General features: G+C 41.5%; 1 protein-coding gene across 1 annotated transcript in view; it reads right to left on the reverse strand.

The window, feature by feature from the left end:
• Nucleotides 1-13,021, reverse strand: part of LOC143988647 (claudin-15-like) — a 90,194-nt gene extending 77,173 nt beyond the window's left edge. The window contains exons 1-2 of the mRNA XM_077488359.1: nucleotides 12,873-13,021; nucleotides 7,376-7,618 (exon numbers count right to left, since the gene is read on the reverse strand). Coding sequence (XP_077344485.1) covers nucleotides 7,376-7,595 — 220 coding nt within the window. The 5' untranslated portion in view covers nucleotides 7,596-7,618; nucleotides 12,873-13,021. The remainder of the gene's footprint in view (nucleotides 1-7,375; nucleotides 7,619-12,872) is intronic.
• Nucleotides 13,022-15,892: the final 2,871 nt, after the last annotated feature.

The following is a 15,892-nucleotide window of genomic DNA, read 5'->3' on the forward strand; positions in this document are numbered from 1 at the left end:
CACCGCTGCTATTTGCAACATATGTCTCAAGCGTATCTTGCGTGGCCAAAACATCAGCCGCTTGGGCACCACATGCTTGACCAGACATATGTTGACCTGCCATGCAGCTCGTTGGCAAGCGTACCTCAAAGACCCACACCAAAGAACAAAGCGGCCCTCTCCTGCTCCTCATCAGCTGGCATCTCCAACCCCACTAGACCTTCAGTCCTCTCTGAAACCTGCTCTGAGAGGAATGAAGGTGTAGAATTAGGTGTGTCACAGCCAAGTGTTTCCGGGCACTCTGCTAGCAGTACACCCACGTCCGATTATAGCAGGCAAATGTCCCTGCCCCAGCTGCTGGACCGGCGAAAGAAGTTCACTCCCAGCCATCCACATGCCCAGCGGTTGAATGCTAGCTTGGCTAAATTGCTAGCACTTCAACTGCTGCCTTTTCAGTTGGTAGACTCGCCCCCCTTCCGTGAGTTTGTACAATGTGCGGTTCCTCAGTGGCAGGTCCCCAAACGCCACTTTTTCTCACGGAAGGCAATTCCGGCTCTCTACCGGCATGTGGAAGGCAATGTCCTTGCCTTGCTGGACAGGGTGGTCAGCGGTAAGGTGCATATTACCGCTGACTCATGGTCCAGCAGGCATGGACAGGGACGTTACCTGTCTTTCACGGCCCATTGGGTCACTCTTCTGGCAGCTGGGAAGGATGCAGGACAAGGTGCAGTAGTGTTGGAGGTTGTTCCGCCACCACGCCTTCAAAATGCTACTATTGGTTGTGACACACCTCTCTCCTCCACCCCCTCCTCTTCTTCTTCCTCCATGGCCTCTTCCAGTGCTCTGTCCTCAGAACCAGCAGTGCTCCGTAGGCGTTCCAGGGGCTACGCAAGTACGCAGGCAAAACGATGCCATGCCGTGCTTGCGCTGGTTTGTTTGGGGGACAGGAGCCACACTGGGGCGGATGTTTTGTCAGCTCTGCAGGGGCAGGCCGAGAGGTGGTTGACGCCATGCCAGCTTAAGCCAGGAATGGTGGTTTGCGACAATGGCACCAACCTCCTCTCCGCCCTCCGACAGGGACAACTGACCCATGTGCCCTGTGTAGCTCACGTCCTTAACCTGGTGGTGCAGCGGTTCTTGGGCAGGTACCCCGGCTTACAGGATGTCCTGAAGCAGGCCAGGAAAGTCTGTGTGCATTTCTGCCGATCATTTAATGCCTGTGCTCGGCTGGCTGAGCTCCAAAAGGAGTTGAACCTGCCCAAGAACCGCCTTATATGTGACATGCCCACCAGGTGGAACTCAACGTTGGCCATGCTGCAGCGGCTGCACACGCAGCAGAGGGCCATCAATGAGTACCTGTGCGACTACGGCACCAGGACAGGGTCAGGGGAGCTCGGATTTTTCTCACCACGCCAGTGGGGCATGATCAGGGATGCATGCACTGTCCTGTCACCGTTTGAGGAGGCCACAAGGATGGTGAGCAGTGACAGTGCATGCATCAGTGACACTGTACCTCTTGTCCACCTCTTGGAGCATACGCTGCGTGGAATAATGGACAGGGCACTTGAGGCAGAACAGAGGCAGGAAGAGGAGGACTTCCTTGCCTCTCAAGGCCCCCTTTATCCAGACAGTGTTCCTGCTGTGCCACCCATCACACAGGAAGAGGATGAGGAGGAGAAAGAGGAGGAGGAGGATGATTGTGTCAGCATGGAGGTGGAGGCTGGCACTCAGCATCAGCAGCAGCAGTCTTGTAGGGATGATTTACAGTCCCAAGAAACACGTGGACTTGTACTTGGCTGGGAGGAGGTAGCTGCGGATCATGTTGTCCTTAGTAACCCAGAGGACTCCGGACTGAATGCCTCAGCTAACCTACGCTGCATGGCCTCCCTGATCCTGCAAAGCCTGCGGAAGGATCCTCGTATTCTTCGGATCAAGGAGAGGGACCATTACTGGCTGGCCACTCTCCTTGATCCACGGTACAAGGATAAGGTTGCCGACCTTATCTTGCCATCGCAGAGGGAGCAGAGGATGAGACATCTCCAGGAGGCCTTGCAGAAAGGTCTGTGCAACGCGTTCCCAGAGACTGGGAGGTTACAAATGTTGCTGAGGCATCGGTCAGAAGGAGCGGTGGAGAAGGTGGCCGTCTGACTGATGCTTTCAGACAATTTTTTAGTCCGCAGCCCCAAGGTATGATCGGTTCCAGCAACCATTGCCAGCGTCTGATTTACATGGTGCAGGAATACCTAGGGGCAAGGTCAGACTTGGACACCTTTCCCACCGGAAATCCTCTGGCTTACTGGGTCTTGAGGATGGATCACTGGCCAGAGCTTGCACAGTATGCAATTGAGCTACTGGCCTGTCCCGCATCCAGCGTTCTTTCAGAACGCACCTTCAGTGCTGCTGGTGGCTTTGTTACCGATCACAGGGTGCGGCTGTCTACCGAATCAGTTGATCGACTGACCTTCATCAAGATGAATCAGTCTTGGATCACCCACAGCTACCAAGCACCTGAAGCTGATGTAACCGAATAATTTTTTTGAAAATATCACATCCCTTCAAGACTGCCTATGCTCATGCTGAGTGACTGTCCTGTTATGTTGATTGTCTATCCTCTTCCTCCTCCGATGATATGTTGGAAGAACATTTCTGTTTCTGGGTGATGCCATCAGCCCAATTTTTCTGCCCCTGTTTAACAGGGGCGTTTAAGTACAATTTTTGATGCAATGCTTTGCAGCAGGGCTAATTCCTGCAATAAAACAAGAGTATATGGGAGAGGTTGCAGTGTTGTGGGACCAGCACCAGTGCCTAAGGCCCAATTTTTCTGCCCCTCTTTAACAGGGGCGTTTAAGTACAATTTTTGATGCAATGCTTTGCAGCAGGGCTAATTCCTGCAATAAAACTAGAGTATATGGGAGAGGTTGCAGTGTCGTGGCACCAGCACCAGTGCCTAAGGCCCAATTTTTCTGCCCCTCTTTAACAGGGGCGTTTAAGTACAATTTTTGATGCAATGCTTTGCAGCAGGGCTAATTCCTGCAATAAAAGTAGAGTATATGGGAGAGGTTGCAGTGTGGTGGCACCAGCATCAGTGCCATCAGCCCAATTTTTCTGCCCCTGTTTAACAGGGGCGTTTAATTACAATTTTTGATGCAATGCTTTGCAGCAGGGCTAATTCCTGCAATAAAACTAGAGTATATGGGAGAGGTTGCAGTGTGGTGGCACCAGCACCAGTGCCATCAGCCAAATTTTTCTGCCCCTGTTTAACAGGGACATGTAATTACAATTCTTGATATAATATTTCACAGGAGGGCCCGTTCCTGTGCCCACCCAGAGTAACTGTGAGGACTTATAGTGTTGTGGCACCAGCACCACAACCACCAAAGGTCAATTTTTCTACCACTGTTCAACAATGGCATGTAATTACAATTCTTGATATAATCATTCACAGCAGGGCGCTCCAGCGCCCAGCAAGAGTCACTTTGAGGGCTTACAATGTTGTGGCAAAACCAACACCTTGTTCCGCCATTTCTGCAGAGCATATAGGGCAGGCCCCTACTTTCAAACATCCAACTTACAAACATCTCCTACATGCAAACGGAAGGAGACAACAGCAAGTGAGATGAAAAAAGATGGACGACAAAACAAATTATACAGGGGTAATAACCCTTCCCTATGTTTTCCAAAAAGCTACACTTTAAAAATGTACCAGTTGAAAATTACAAACAGATTCAACTTAACACAACAAACCTACACAGTCCCTGTCTTGTTTGCACCGCCTGTATACTGCTGTTCTGAGTATATAGGGCCTGGGGGCCACACGCATTTCCTTTTTTTAATATGGGTACGGGGTTCCCCTTAATATGCGTACAAGACCCAAAAGGGCTGGTAATGGGCAGGGAGGGCTACCCATGCCATTTTTCTCAATGATTTTCAACCATATTGCAGGAACCAGATATAACATTAAAACCGCAAGCAGCTTTAAATGACGTTATTTCCGTTAAATGTCATTTTGTGCAGGGACTGTTCTAAACACGGGAAACACGTGGCACTTCACAGGCATACTACAGACACCCGCCAGGCACCATATTTAAAGGAATATTTCACTTTTTTTTCCACTTTAATCGTCATTAAAATCAGTGCTCCCGCCAAAACGGCCGTTTTTAAAACTTTTTTTGCATTGACCCATGTCCCCTGGGGCAGGAGCCAGGTCCCCAAACCCTTTTTAGGACAGTATCTTGCATATTAGCCGTTAAAATTAGCACTTTTAATTTCGAACGTTCGAGTCCCATAGACTTCAATGGGGTTCTAACGTTCGTACGAATTTGGGGTCCGTTCGAAAGTTCTGGTGCAAACCGAACCGGGGGGTGTTCGGCTCATCCCTACTAGTAATATTCTACGCAACCTTTATATATAATCATGGCCAGAAACTGGTATATCTTACTTGGGCATTACACTCACCAACTCAGTAAAAGGTTTATTCAGCTATAATTACTTAGAAGCCAAACAAATGTTAATCAAAGAAACAACCAAATTAGCCAAATTCAAGCTCTCTTGGTCAGGTAGATTAGCAGCTTTCAAAATGCTCATCCTCAGGGTCAGATTAAGAGCATCATGGGCCTTGGGGTTGAGGATTTCGGTGGGCCTCAGATCTACAGCGACTGCACTTCCAAGTGCACTTTCAGTGCAATTTCAGGTGCACTTTGCACTTGTAGTTTGCGCTTGTAGTGCAAAGTGTATTTGCCTTTAGTAAATAACCCCCTATGAATTTTTTTAAATAGTGACAGGGAGTTCAGGGAGAAGATTCTTCTCTTGCTGTCACTAGATGCAGTAGATAGGGGAGATGCTGCAGTGGGAAGTGGGAACATGTTACATGTTCCCAAAGGTGAACTTACCCTTTAACCACTTTCCAGCGGGCACTTTCACCCCCTTCCTGCCCAGGCCAATTTTCAGCTTTCAGCTCTGTCACACTTTGAATGACAATTGTGCAGTCATGCAACACTGTACCCAAATGAAATATTTATATTTTTTTACACAAATAGAGCTTTCTTTTGGTGGTATTTAAACACCGCTAGGGGTTTTTATTTTCTGCTAAACATGAAAAAAAGATAGACATTTAAAGAAGAAAAAATGTTTTTCATAGTTTGTTATAAAATTTTGCTATAAGTAATTTATCTTCTTCACTGATGGGTACTGATGATGCTACACTGATAGGTGGCCCTGACGAGGCAGCACTGATTATCACCAATGACATGAGGCATCACTGATGGTGATGTCACACCAGCCAAGACGTCAAGCTCCACCTACAGGGGAGGAGCATGCTCAGCCTTGGCGCACTGGCCACAAGAGGCTCTCCTCTGCATGATAGCCCCTATGTCAATCCAGCCCTGCTCATCCTACCTAGAGTACATTTCGCACACTACCCATCCCATTATCCAACTCATATCTCAAATATCTACAAACTATTGTTAGTCGCTATACATGGCAGAGCAAAAAAACAAGAAACAACCACTCTAAACTCATTAAACATAGAATGGCAGGTGGAATGGGATACACAGATATCAAAGATTACTACCTAGCTACCATACTCTCCCAACTGAAAGAATGGACCAAACCTCACCAAAGCACACTATGGGGAAACATGAAGAACAATGCTACACCAGGACCAAATCTTAATGTGGAAGTAAACCTATTGATTTAAACAGTTAAAAAAAAATGCATGCCGGGAATGCTAACTGCACATTGGCTGTGCTCTCAGCCAAACTATCAAACCATCCAATGGCTGGTGTCATAACAAATCACATGTGCAGCACCATAGCAGTTGAAGATTAAACAGAGGCAAAGATGGCAGCTTCCTTGGCTGAAAACAGTAGGGGAGTTTACTTCCACTTTAAATATTGGCTACTTAGCACCTCTGCTTCGGTCTCCAATATACACCTCTACTCACCAACCATACAAGCATCACTCAAAGCCTGGAAAACTCTACATAACACTAAGTGGTCCTCGCTCACCACTAAACATCTACAAATACCCTTACAAACACTCCATTTACTATCTCCTGATCTAGGAAGCCATTTGCACTAATCCAATCCATCTACAAAGCACCTACGTCAGACTTTCTCTCCTATCATCAAATTCAAACATGTTTATCTACACATGCGAAAATAGAAGGGACATTGCCTATCAAGCTACGGAACTTCTATTTCTCACATAAGTCAAACACAAAAGGCATTTCTCTTATCTACTCCACATTACAAGAAAAAAATACCTTCTATAAATCCAAACCATTTAAAGACTGGGAAATGGACACTCAGATGCAATACCAACAATGGCAACAAGCACTAAGATCGATCTATAAAGCCACACGTTGCATTTCCTTATGGGAACTAACAAACAAAATCACACTCAGATGGTACGCCACTCAGACTGGCTAAGTTCCAAACCAATACCACATCTCTCTGCTGGAGAAACTGCAACCACACAGGAACTCTAATTCATATTCTATGGAATCGTCCAGAGGTAGCAAATCTATGGAAAGAAGTAGCACATCTGATACAAGAAATAGGCGCTTCAACATAACTCTTACACCGCCATTAGCTATTCTCAATATGATCCCAGAAACAACTCCACACACATTCAAAACAATCCTCACTCACATCCTCCTTGCAACCAGACATCTTATTACTAGAAATTGGAAAACACCAAATATCCCAACTATACTAGGCGTGATCACCCTAGTACACTCGCACTGCACTTACGAACTCATAGGATCAAAGGGTCTCACCTCACACTCCAACATTTAAAAAAGTTGGCTTCAATGGCAAAACTGATACAAACATAGTATTGAATAATTTTCCTTCTGAATTTATATACATTTGTCTTGACGCTTTAATGCAACTTCAATCAGCATAATGCTCTCGACCTCGCCCCCCTCCCCACCCTTTCCCCTCCTTATACCCCTATCTACTGACCCCTCTTCTTCCAATGGTTCATAGAATACACTATTGTTTTACTTATACAGTACCTGTTTTCTAAATAAATATGTGTATTACTGTTGTAAGCTGAGTAAGATATGTTATAATATATCCAGATTTACTGAAAATGCAGTTTACATTATTGTTAAAATGTAAACTTTAATAAAAATCTATTAAAAAAAAAAAACATAATTTATTTGATCTGAACAGAAGCTAGTGTTTTGCATAACATATTGAATTCAATCAGTTTAGTTGCAATGAATGATCCATTGTATGATCATATCGATATCTTCTTCTTTTTTCAGGCCTTTGGTTTTAACTTAGTTTGCCTGCCTGGTTTATGTTATAGAATGATTCTAGCATAGTTGCAGTACAAGAATTCAGTAAACACGTATAATATTTGTAGTACAACTAATAAAATTACTTACTGGAAAGACTGAAAAGTGACGAGAACTTCTTACACTGCACAGAGCCCACAGAGGTGCCCACACAGTTCATCCAGAGCCCTTCGAATACGGCAGTGGAAGTGATGATGTTAGTGGAAGGGCTGGAGGTTTTCCATTTAGTCGATACTGTGGATACAAGGACACAGGTCATCCCTCCCAAAGCAAGCAGCAAGGCACAGACCTGGAAGGGGGTTTTGTCCATGATGAGCTGTATATATCTTGTGCCTAAGTAAACATATAGATATCAGGATCCAATTGTAAATTCAAGGTATATTTCCAGCTAAAAGACAGTTATCCATCTTATTCAACACTGAATAACAGCAAAACACTTAAATATATAGACATTTTAACACCTGACCAAATTGTAAACTATCTATTAGACAACAACTTCTAATCTTAACTCCAGGGAAAAGTTGATTGTTTGTCTTACTGTAACTTTGCATTTATATGTTACATCCATAATGTTTAAATGTAACCCTGGTAAAATAATAAAAATATAAATTTAACATAAAAAATATATATTTTTTGTGTTTGAGAGATTCCTCAAACTGTGATGAACACTCAGTGTTTGATTACTTAGCCAATATGCTATTGTTTGCCATAGAGAAGAGCTTCAAATAGCATGTTTTATACATAAATATATAACGTAAGTTTGCACATACAGTATATTGGCATAACTGTTCAAGGAAAATGTTCAGTTTGGATTATTTTCAATCACCTGTTGTCTAAAGGTACAAAGGTGCCTACAGACATAGGAAAACATCCGTCCAATACAACTGAAAGAGATGTAAGAGATGTAGAAAATGGGTAGAAAGGAAGACAGAACAGGAAAGACCACTAGTGTAGTAGGAGAATGAGCCCTTCAGGAGATGTTTTTTGACTAATTGGTTATTCTGGTAGGATTATATTTACACTGGTAGCATCACTTGTATTATAAATCTAATACAAGACAGGATTCATAAATAGTGATGAGCAAATTGGACAATGTTTGGTTTGCTGCACATTAGCCAAACCTATTGGAACAGTGAAGTCTATGGAAGTCGAATCTTGTTAATTTTGTCCCTTATCAAGACTACTGTGCAAGCTTTTATTTAAAAAAGAAAAGGATAACTGGGCACTGCTATGGGGGATGTGTACCAATGTAAAATAACATTTTTTTAAATAGCTGTATCCTTTAGATAACAAGCTTTGGGGATGCTGTAAACCTGCAGATAAAGTTGCAGATGCAGTAAGGCTCCATTGGAGTCCACCTGCTCAGAGTGGAATCTGTCCACTGATCCCGATTGAGCAGGCGGATAGCTGGCCCATGTCTGCTCCACTTATGCAGAGCAGACACAGACACAGACACCGTGGACCGCCTGTTCTTTTACACCCAACTGCCATCCGATATGCCAGATGGATGGTGAATGGCTTCCCATCCGCCTGTTTGGGTATAGGATTGGATCGGATGTCAGCGGGTGTCAACAAACACATATCCGTTGACTCAATGTCAACTCAATGTCATGGAGAGGGGCTATTTAAACCCGGCCATCATTTTCAGCTGGCTGAGGAGTATAGAGGAGCTTGGGACATTCTTTTATCGCGACATGAAGGTATAGAACATTTTTCTGTATGGCTATGTCTGGGAACTCTCTAATTGGGAACATTCTAATTGGGTACATCTGCGATTTTTGATATATATTATTATTTTTCAAACCAGGTCATCCTTTGATAGTGATCTGATTATTGGGAAGGCGTCTTACTCTTGTTTAAGGTTGTTTGCAATTGCCCCTCCCATGGGGGGATCCATCGAGATACCCCATATTAGCGGTGTGGGAGTCACAAAAGGTGAGAGATCTTTTACTGTGATTGAACACAGCCAATATAAATGTTTCCAGGTGAAATCGTGTGCCATAGCACCAGATTATTATTAATTAATTTTTAATTTTTATATATATATATATATATATATTGTTTGCATACAGACCTCATCGGTGTTAAACAACCATCTACCAGACAATTTTTCAGTGTATGGTCAACCCGAGCTCCTGAACTTATTTAGATCTTTTTGTTTGCTTACTAGCGGGAGGTAGGTTCTGATCAGTATTAGAAGCCTGTTTTGGTCTGCTTCCCTACTTCCCTCTACGTTTGACTAAGTTTTTTCTTTTTCTTTGATGATTTGGTGTTTTTACAGGCAATATATTGATATGATATAGAAGCAAGGTTGTAGCAAATTTACCCCTCTCTACGGGTCATCTGGCACTCTATGGACCATTTCTCTGGCGTAAGTGCATAACAGGATTTTTGGGAACCATTTCTGCACTGGATCTGATCCCTATGCCCCCCTATTTTGGAGGTAGGGGGAACATGTGATATCATGTTTTGCATTGGAACATATACTTTCAGTAATTTTGCATTGGAACATATACTTTCAGTAATTTTGTTGGGGATACACATCTGCAAAAATTGTATTTGTGTTAACATATGTCTAAATATTTGGATGTACTCATTTTTGTGTTCTTTTCTAGTTATATACATCTTGAGGATTTACTCTTTTATACACCCAGATAAAGCATTTTGTGTCCTTTGAGGAAGTCCTATGGGCGAAACATGTTGAAAAATGGGAACAGAATGATCTAGTTATTATATTAATATTAATACTGTAATCTCTGTTATTTCTGTAATGGGTTATATGTATAGGCCTATGATAACAGATATGATTTCAGGCATTATATATGCTCTTTTTTAAATCTGTGTTAATAAATATCTCATTGTTATTTTATTTATTTTTTGTATTATGTGCTTTTTTTATCTTGGTATCTTTAGGGCCGGTTCACACTGCGACGCGAGGCGAGGCGACACGGCTCGCCTCGCCTCGCTCCCGCAAGTCGCCCCCATTCTGTACAATGGAACTGTTCTGAGAGGAGCGACTCGAGTCGCTCCGACTCAGAAAAAAGGTTCCTGTACTACTTTGGGGCGACTTCGGGGGCGACTTGCATTGACTTCTATACAGAAGTCCTCTGCAAGTCGCCGCTGAGGTCCGTGCAGGTCGCGGCGAGGCAAGTCGGAGACGCCTCGCCGCGCATCGCTGTGTGAACCGGCCCTTAAAGCCCGGTATCTCCAAGTCTCTTTCGTGTCTTTACAAACAGAAGTCAGGGATTTTTATTTATCAGCAGTTTAATTATAAGTACTAGATGTCAGATCCCAAGCTGGTGTTTGTAAACAAACTAGGGGATCTGTCATCCAGCAGCAGTTGCCCTACTAATTGACAGATTCCCACTGGCCTTTGTTTGTGAAATATGTTCATGATCATAAAGACATGTTCGGTAGAATAAATAGCCCCTGTCTAAAATTGGCCCTAGTAAGTGTATTTATGCATGTTTGACAAGGGCCTTAGATTGTAAGCTCCTAGATGGCAGATATTTATGTGAATGTACAAATGGTAATGTGTTGCCTAAATTGTTGGCACTGTATAAAAACCTGGAATAAATAAAGATAAACATTTAATCAATGATGCCACCCAGGATCACTGATACAGTTGTTTACATTCTGGCAGCACCAGGGATGTCACTTGTAATGGGAGTTGCAGCTTTCCAGCATCATTTGATAATGGGTTGTTGTGGCAGCGAGTCAACATCGGCAGGTGGTGCTCATGGTGATTAACATGGTCTACATTGCTGGAAGATGTGCATGACATTTGGAGTCGCACTTAGTGTGCCTCTCCCCACCCCCGCCAGGCCCCATGTCCTCAATATTGGGAGGGTACCTTGCAAGGGGATCTTGCATCCCCACATCCTGTGCCCCAAACAGATGTGAGAGATTGCATGGGGAAATTATCGGATCCTAGAAACTCCTTTAAAACAAGGGGCTCAAAGATATCTGGGCCTTCGATGTATTTAAATAACGTTGTTAGTCATACACAGTAGCAGGAAAATAGTAGAGGCATTTTATCCACAAAAGGGGATGTTCGTTTTGTAAAGTGAATTTTAGTAAGTAAGGTGAACCTGTCTTCACTTTGAATCTTTTACTATGTGTGAGGGAAATCTAAAAAAAAACTAAAAAAAAAACCCCAGAATATGTGCTACCTCATGATTGGGTATTTAAAATGAACACTGTGCTACATTATAGTGCAGGGATATGCAATTAGCAGACCTCTAGCTGTTGCAGAACTACAAGTCCCATGAGGCATAGCGAGCCTCTGACAGCTACAAGCATGACACCCAGAGGCCGAGGCATAATGGGACTTGTAGTTCTGCAACAGCTGGAGGTCTGCCAATTGCATATCCCTGTTATAGCAGATGTTCACCCCTCAATCGAATGTTGCCTCTCCTTGACCCCTCCTTCCCTCCGCTAAGTAAAATGAGCTCTCTCTCTTTTTTTATGCACTTTTTTTTATTACATTTCTTTTTTATATAATTTTTTAGGAAAAATCTTCAGTCCATGCACATCATTCGCCTAGGCTATTGGTAATCGCCGAATTGTCTTTTCAGTTGCAAAAGTATTTCAATACATAATATGATTTATCAGATTTTTTTTTTTTTAAATCATCAGAACAACATCAGGGACATTTTTGTTATACTATTTATCCATATCTGTAACTCCAACAAATACAGAGTTCATAGATTATTCAAATGAGTCGAATTATCAGACAAGTTGTTAGCATGAAATATCTGCTGAGCGGGCGAGTACTTTAAATGAACAGGACCTACAACCAGGAAAGGATGGGTTAACAAAAGGGGGGTGGAGGGGGATGAGGCAGAAGATCTGCTTTATTTGCACATATTTACCATTATGCTACTGTTTAAAATGAACCCCCAATATATTTTAGTGCTTTCAACCTTTTTCAGTTATCTTCAGCAAGCATGATGTCAAATGTATTTCTCTATACAGTATAACCACATGCAGTATACACATGCAAATTATTTAAAAGGAAATCATTTTCTTTTACATCTTTCACCTATTGAATATGTTCCTACTGGACAAATAGCAGAAATAATTTGTTTTCAGAACAAACGTAATAACTACTACTCTTGTATTTTGTCTATAGAACAGCATAAAACTACCACCAAAATCTTTCAGAAAATTTCAGCACAAAAGCAGTGCGGACAGGAAGGGATAAATGGTGGTAATAAATCTTTCAGACTAACAACATGGCTGATACCAACAATCTATTTACTCTGTATTGATTGGGGGTATAGATATGGATAAATAATACAACAAAAATGTTGTTTTTAATTAAAATTATTCTGATGATTAAAAATAAATAAATCTGCTAAATCATAATATATATTGGAATCCTTTTGCAACTGAAAAGACAACTCAGTCATTACTAATAGCTTTCTAAAAGACAAGGAGCATAGTTTCATCCCAAACTAGAATATAGATTTAAATTCCCTTTATTCCCCAAGGTTTTGTGATATCATCCTTATTTGAAAAAAAAAAATACATTAAGAATTGTAGATCCTGTATAATAATATACGTAGATGAAAATTCTATTTACCTATTCCAGGTTTAAGATCCTTTCTTTCGGATGGCCTGACCAGGACTTTGCTATCCAACAGTTACAGACTGTGTGTTGTACAAACTTTGGTTTACATCAGAGAGGTCCAGGGTTAAACATCAGAGACCTTGATGTCAGTTTACTTTTATAGTTTCACTACGTAGCTGAAACACGACACACATCTTTATCGCACCAACATTTAGCTTACTTTAGGATATGTCTAGCCTTCATTTCCAGGTTGGCAAGATTTAAAAATATTCCTACTTTTAAATAATGGTTGAGCTTGAGGTTTAAGAGGTCATTAGCTCAAAAAAAAAAAAAATACCCATAACCAGTTGTAAGTTCCATGTACTTTGTATACACAGCAGATAGGCAAGAAAAGACACTGAATCCAAAAATAAGTCAGTTCTGTGACTATGAAGCATACATAGGTGCAATATGCAATAAGGAAATAAACAAATAGTAACCTTACTTTTAGGAGCCTTTCTCACTGATTTTCACATATTCTACCATTTTTGTATACAGGTGACAGATTAAAAAGAAAACGTGTCATATACTTTTTCCTCCAACTGCTATACTAAAAAGCCAAACGATTGATGTTCCCCCTGTATAGTTAATAATGGAGGGAAAATAAAGAGGCTGTTAAGGCTGGGCTCTGCCCTTCCTTCTCTGAGCTGACTGCTCAGCTTTTGGCTAATTGCCAGCTCCCATCTCTCTCCACAGTTACTAAGCTGTTGATGATCCTGCTTGTCAGTCCTGCCTACTTAAGCCATCCAATCCAGATGAGCTCTGCCTTCACCTTGGTCACATCACAAGAAACTATCTCCTGCTTTCCTGTTTAAAGACTGGCTTTGCTGACATCCCTTTTGCTACAGATCCTGCTTGCTGTTCCACTTCTTTGATCCCTGACTCCTGGCTGGGCTCACTATCTGTTCCAGTTACTGAACTTTGGCTATGTTTTCTACATTTGTTCTTTTTACTTTTATTATTAAACAAGTGTGATTTACTGTACTTCTGTCTCGGTCTAAGTTCATGGTTTCTGACAGAGGCCCTGTCATTTCATTTTCCTTCTCTCTTTAGTGTGTAGATTTACAGAAAGTGGCAACTGTAAAATATGTAGGCATTTAGAGGCCAAAACCTTTTGTAAGAACCCTCTGGGGTTGACCCTCTAAAGGCAAATAGGCTTTTCACTTTGCAAGGGAAGTTGCAATTTGCAATCTAATATTCCTCATAGCTTAGTGAATAGGTGAATCTCTGCTAACTTCCATACAGATGTAAAATAGTTGGGGGTAGCTATTTTAGATTACTGCAAAATGGTGTGGCTAGGCAGTGTGAAAAGCAAAAGAATTCTAGGATGCATCATTAGAATGGTCACCAATAGTAGGAAGGAGGTCCTGATTCCCTATATAGATCTTTAGTTAGACATAATTTAGAATACTGTGTCCAGTTCTGGATACCTCACTTACAAAAAGATATTGATAAGATAAATCCATAGACGGGCAACAAAAATTGTAAAAGTTCTGAGGGATAAAACATATCAGGAGAGACTGGAGGAACTTAATATGCACAGTTTGGAGGAAAGAAGGGAAAGGGGAGACATGATTAAAACTTTTAAATATATTTAGGAGGGCAGTATTTTCTACTTATATATATTACATTATGGTAATGGGTAGGAACAACCAAAGGGGAAATCTGCCTGTAAAATATGCAACAAATGGAAAGCTAGTGTCTGGCTCCCACTAAGTTCAACCTATGACTAAAATATAATGATTGGAGGTATTACACATCAGTTTGTTTTCCACCTATTGAATGCAAGCCTTCTCCAGGGAGTGAATTTTTGGTACTTTATCTGGCGCATACTATTAAATCAATATCAATTCGGCAATACATTGACCTCAGGAAATATCGTTCATTAGAAGAGAGTTTTTAGAAGGTTTGTCTAAAGCTGCCCATGGACATTAGATGACAGTTTCCCGATCTGACATTTTTGGTATAGATTAATCTAATGTCTATGGAGTAGTGTACAACAGCCCCATATGTGCATATTTGGGAACAAAGCGAGCAAGCAGATTAAAAAAGGTTAGTAGATCAATACTAATTTCCCCAACACTGGGATTGTCTGTTTCCCTTTCCTCCTCCATTACACTAAGCTGGAGCTCAAATGTACCACTGACTTCTTAGAGATTTTGAAAGAAAATTTAAAAGCTGTATATACAGTACATGTATTTAATTCTGTATGCGTCCTTGGCAATATATTAACTCTTCTGCCAAATATTGAAATTCCTAAGTCCCTGAGAAGAATCCAGGCCTATGTGCTGCTTACAGTTTTAATATATATATATATATATATATATATATATATATATATATATATATATATATATATATATATATATTTTTTTATTTTTATTTTTGTATAATCTTGTTTTATTGATTTATAAACAATAAAATAGGAACAAACCAGGTAAGTACAATTGCAAGCCTTCTCAAGAAACATACAGTGTTAAATCATGACATATTCATATCTCACAAAAGGAAGTACATCCCTCACATTATTATAAATATTTTATTATATCTTTTCATGTGACAACACTGAAGAAATGACACTTTGCTACAATGTAAAGTAGTGAGTATTCAGCTTGTATAATAGTGTAAATTTGTTGTCCCCTCAAAATAACTCAACATACAGCCATTAATGTCTAAACCACTGGCAACAAAAGTGAGTACACCCCTAAGTGAAAATATCTGAAGTGGGCCCAATTAGCCATTTTCCCTCCCCGTTGTCATGTGACTCGTTAGTGCTATAAGGTCTCAGGTGTGAATGGGGAGCAGGTGTGTTAAATTTGTCGTTTTCGCTCTCACTCTATCATACTGGTCACTGGACGTTCAACGTGGCGCCTCATGGTGAAGAACTCTCTGAGGATCTGAAAAAAAGAATTGTTGCTCTACATAAAGATGGCCTAGGCTATAAGAAGATTGCCAAGAGACCCTGAAACTGAGCTGCAGCACAGGGGCCAAGA

This window comes from Lithobates pipiens, unplaced genomic scaffold, assembly GCF_037356315.1.
Source record: "Lithobates pipiens isolate NorthernLeopardFrog02 unplaced genomic scaffold, aLitPip1_a1.2 Scaffold_18, whole genome shotgun sequence".
Taxonomy (NCBI): Eukaryota; Metazoa; Chordata; class Amphibia; order Anura; family Ranidae; genus Lithobates; species Lithobates pipiens.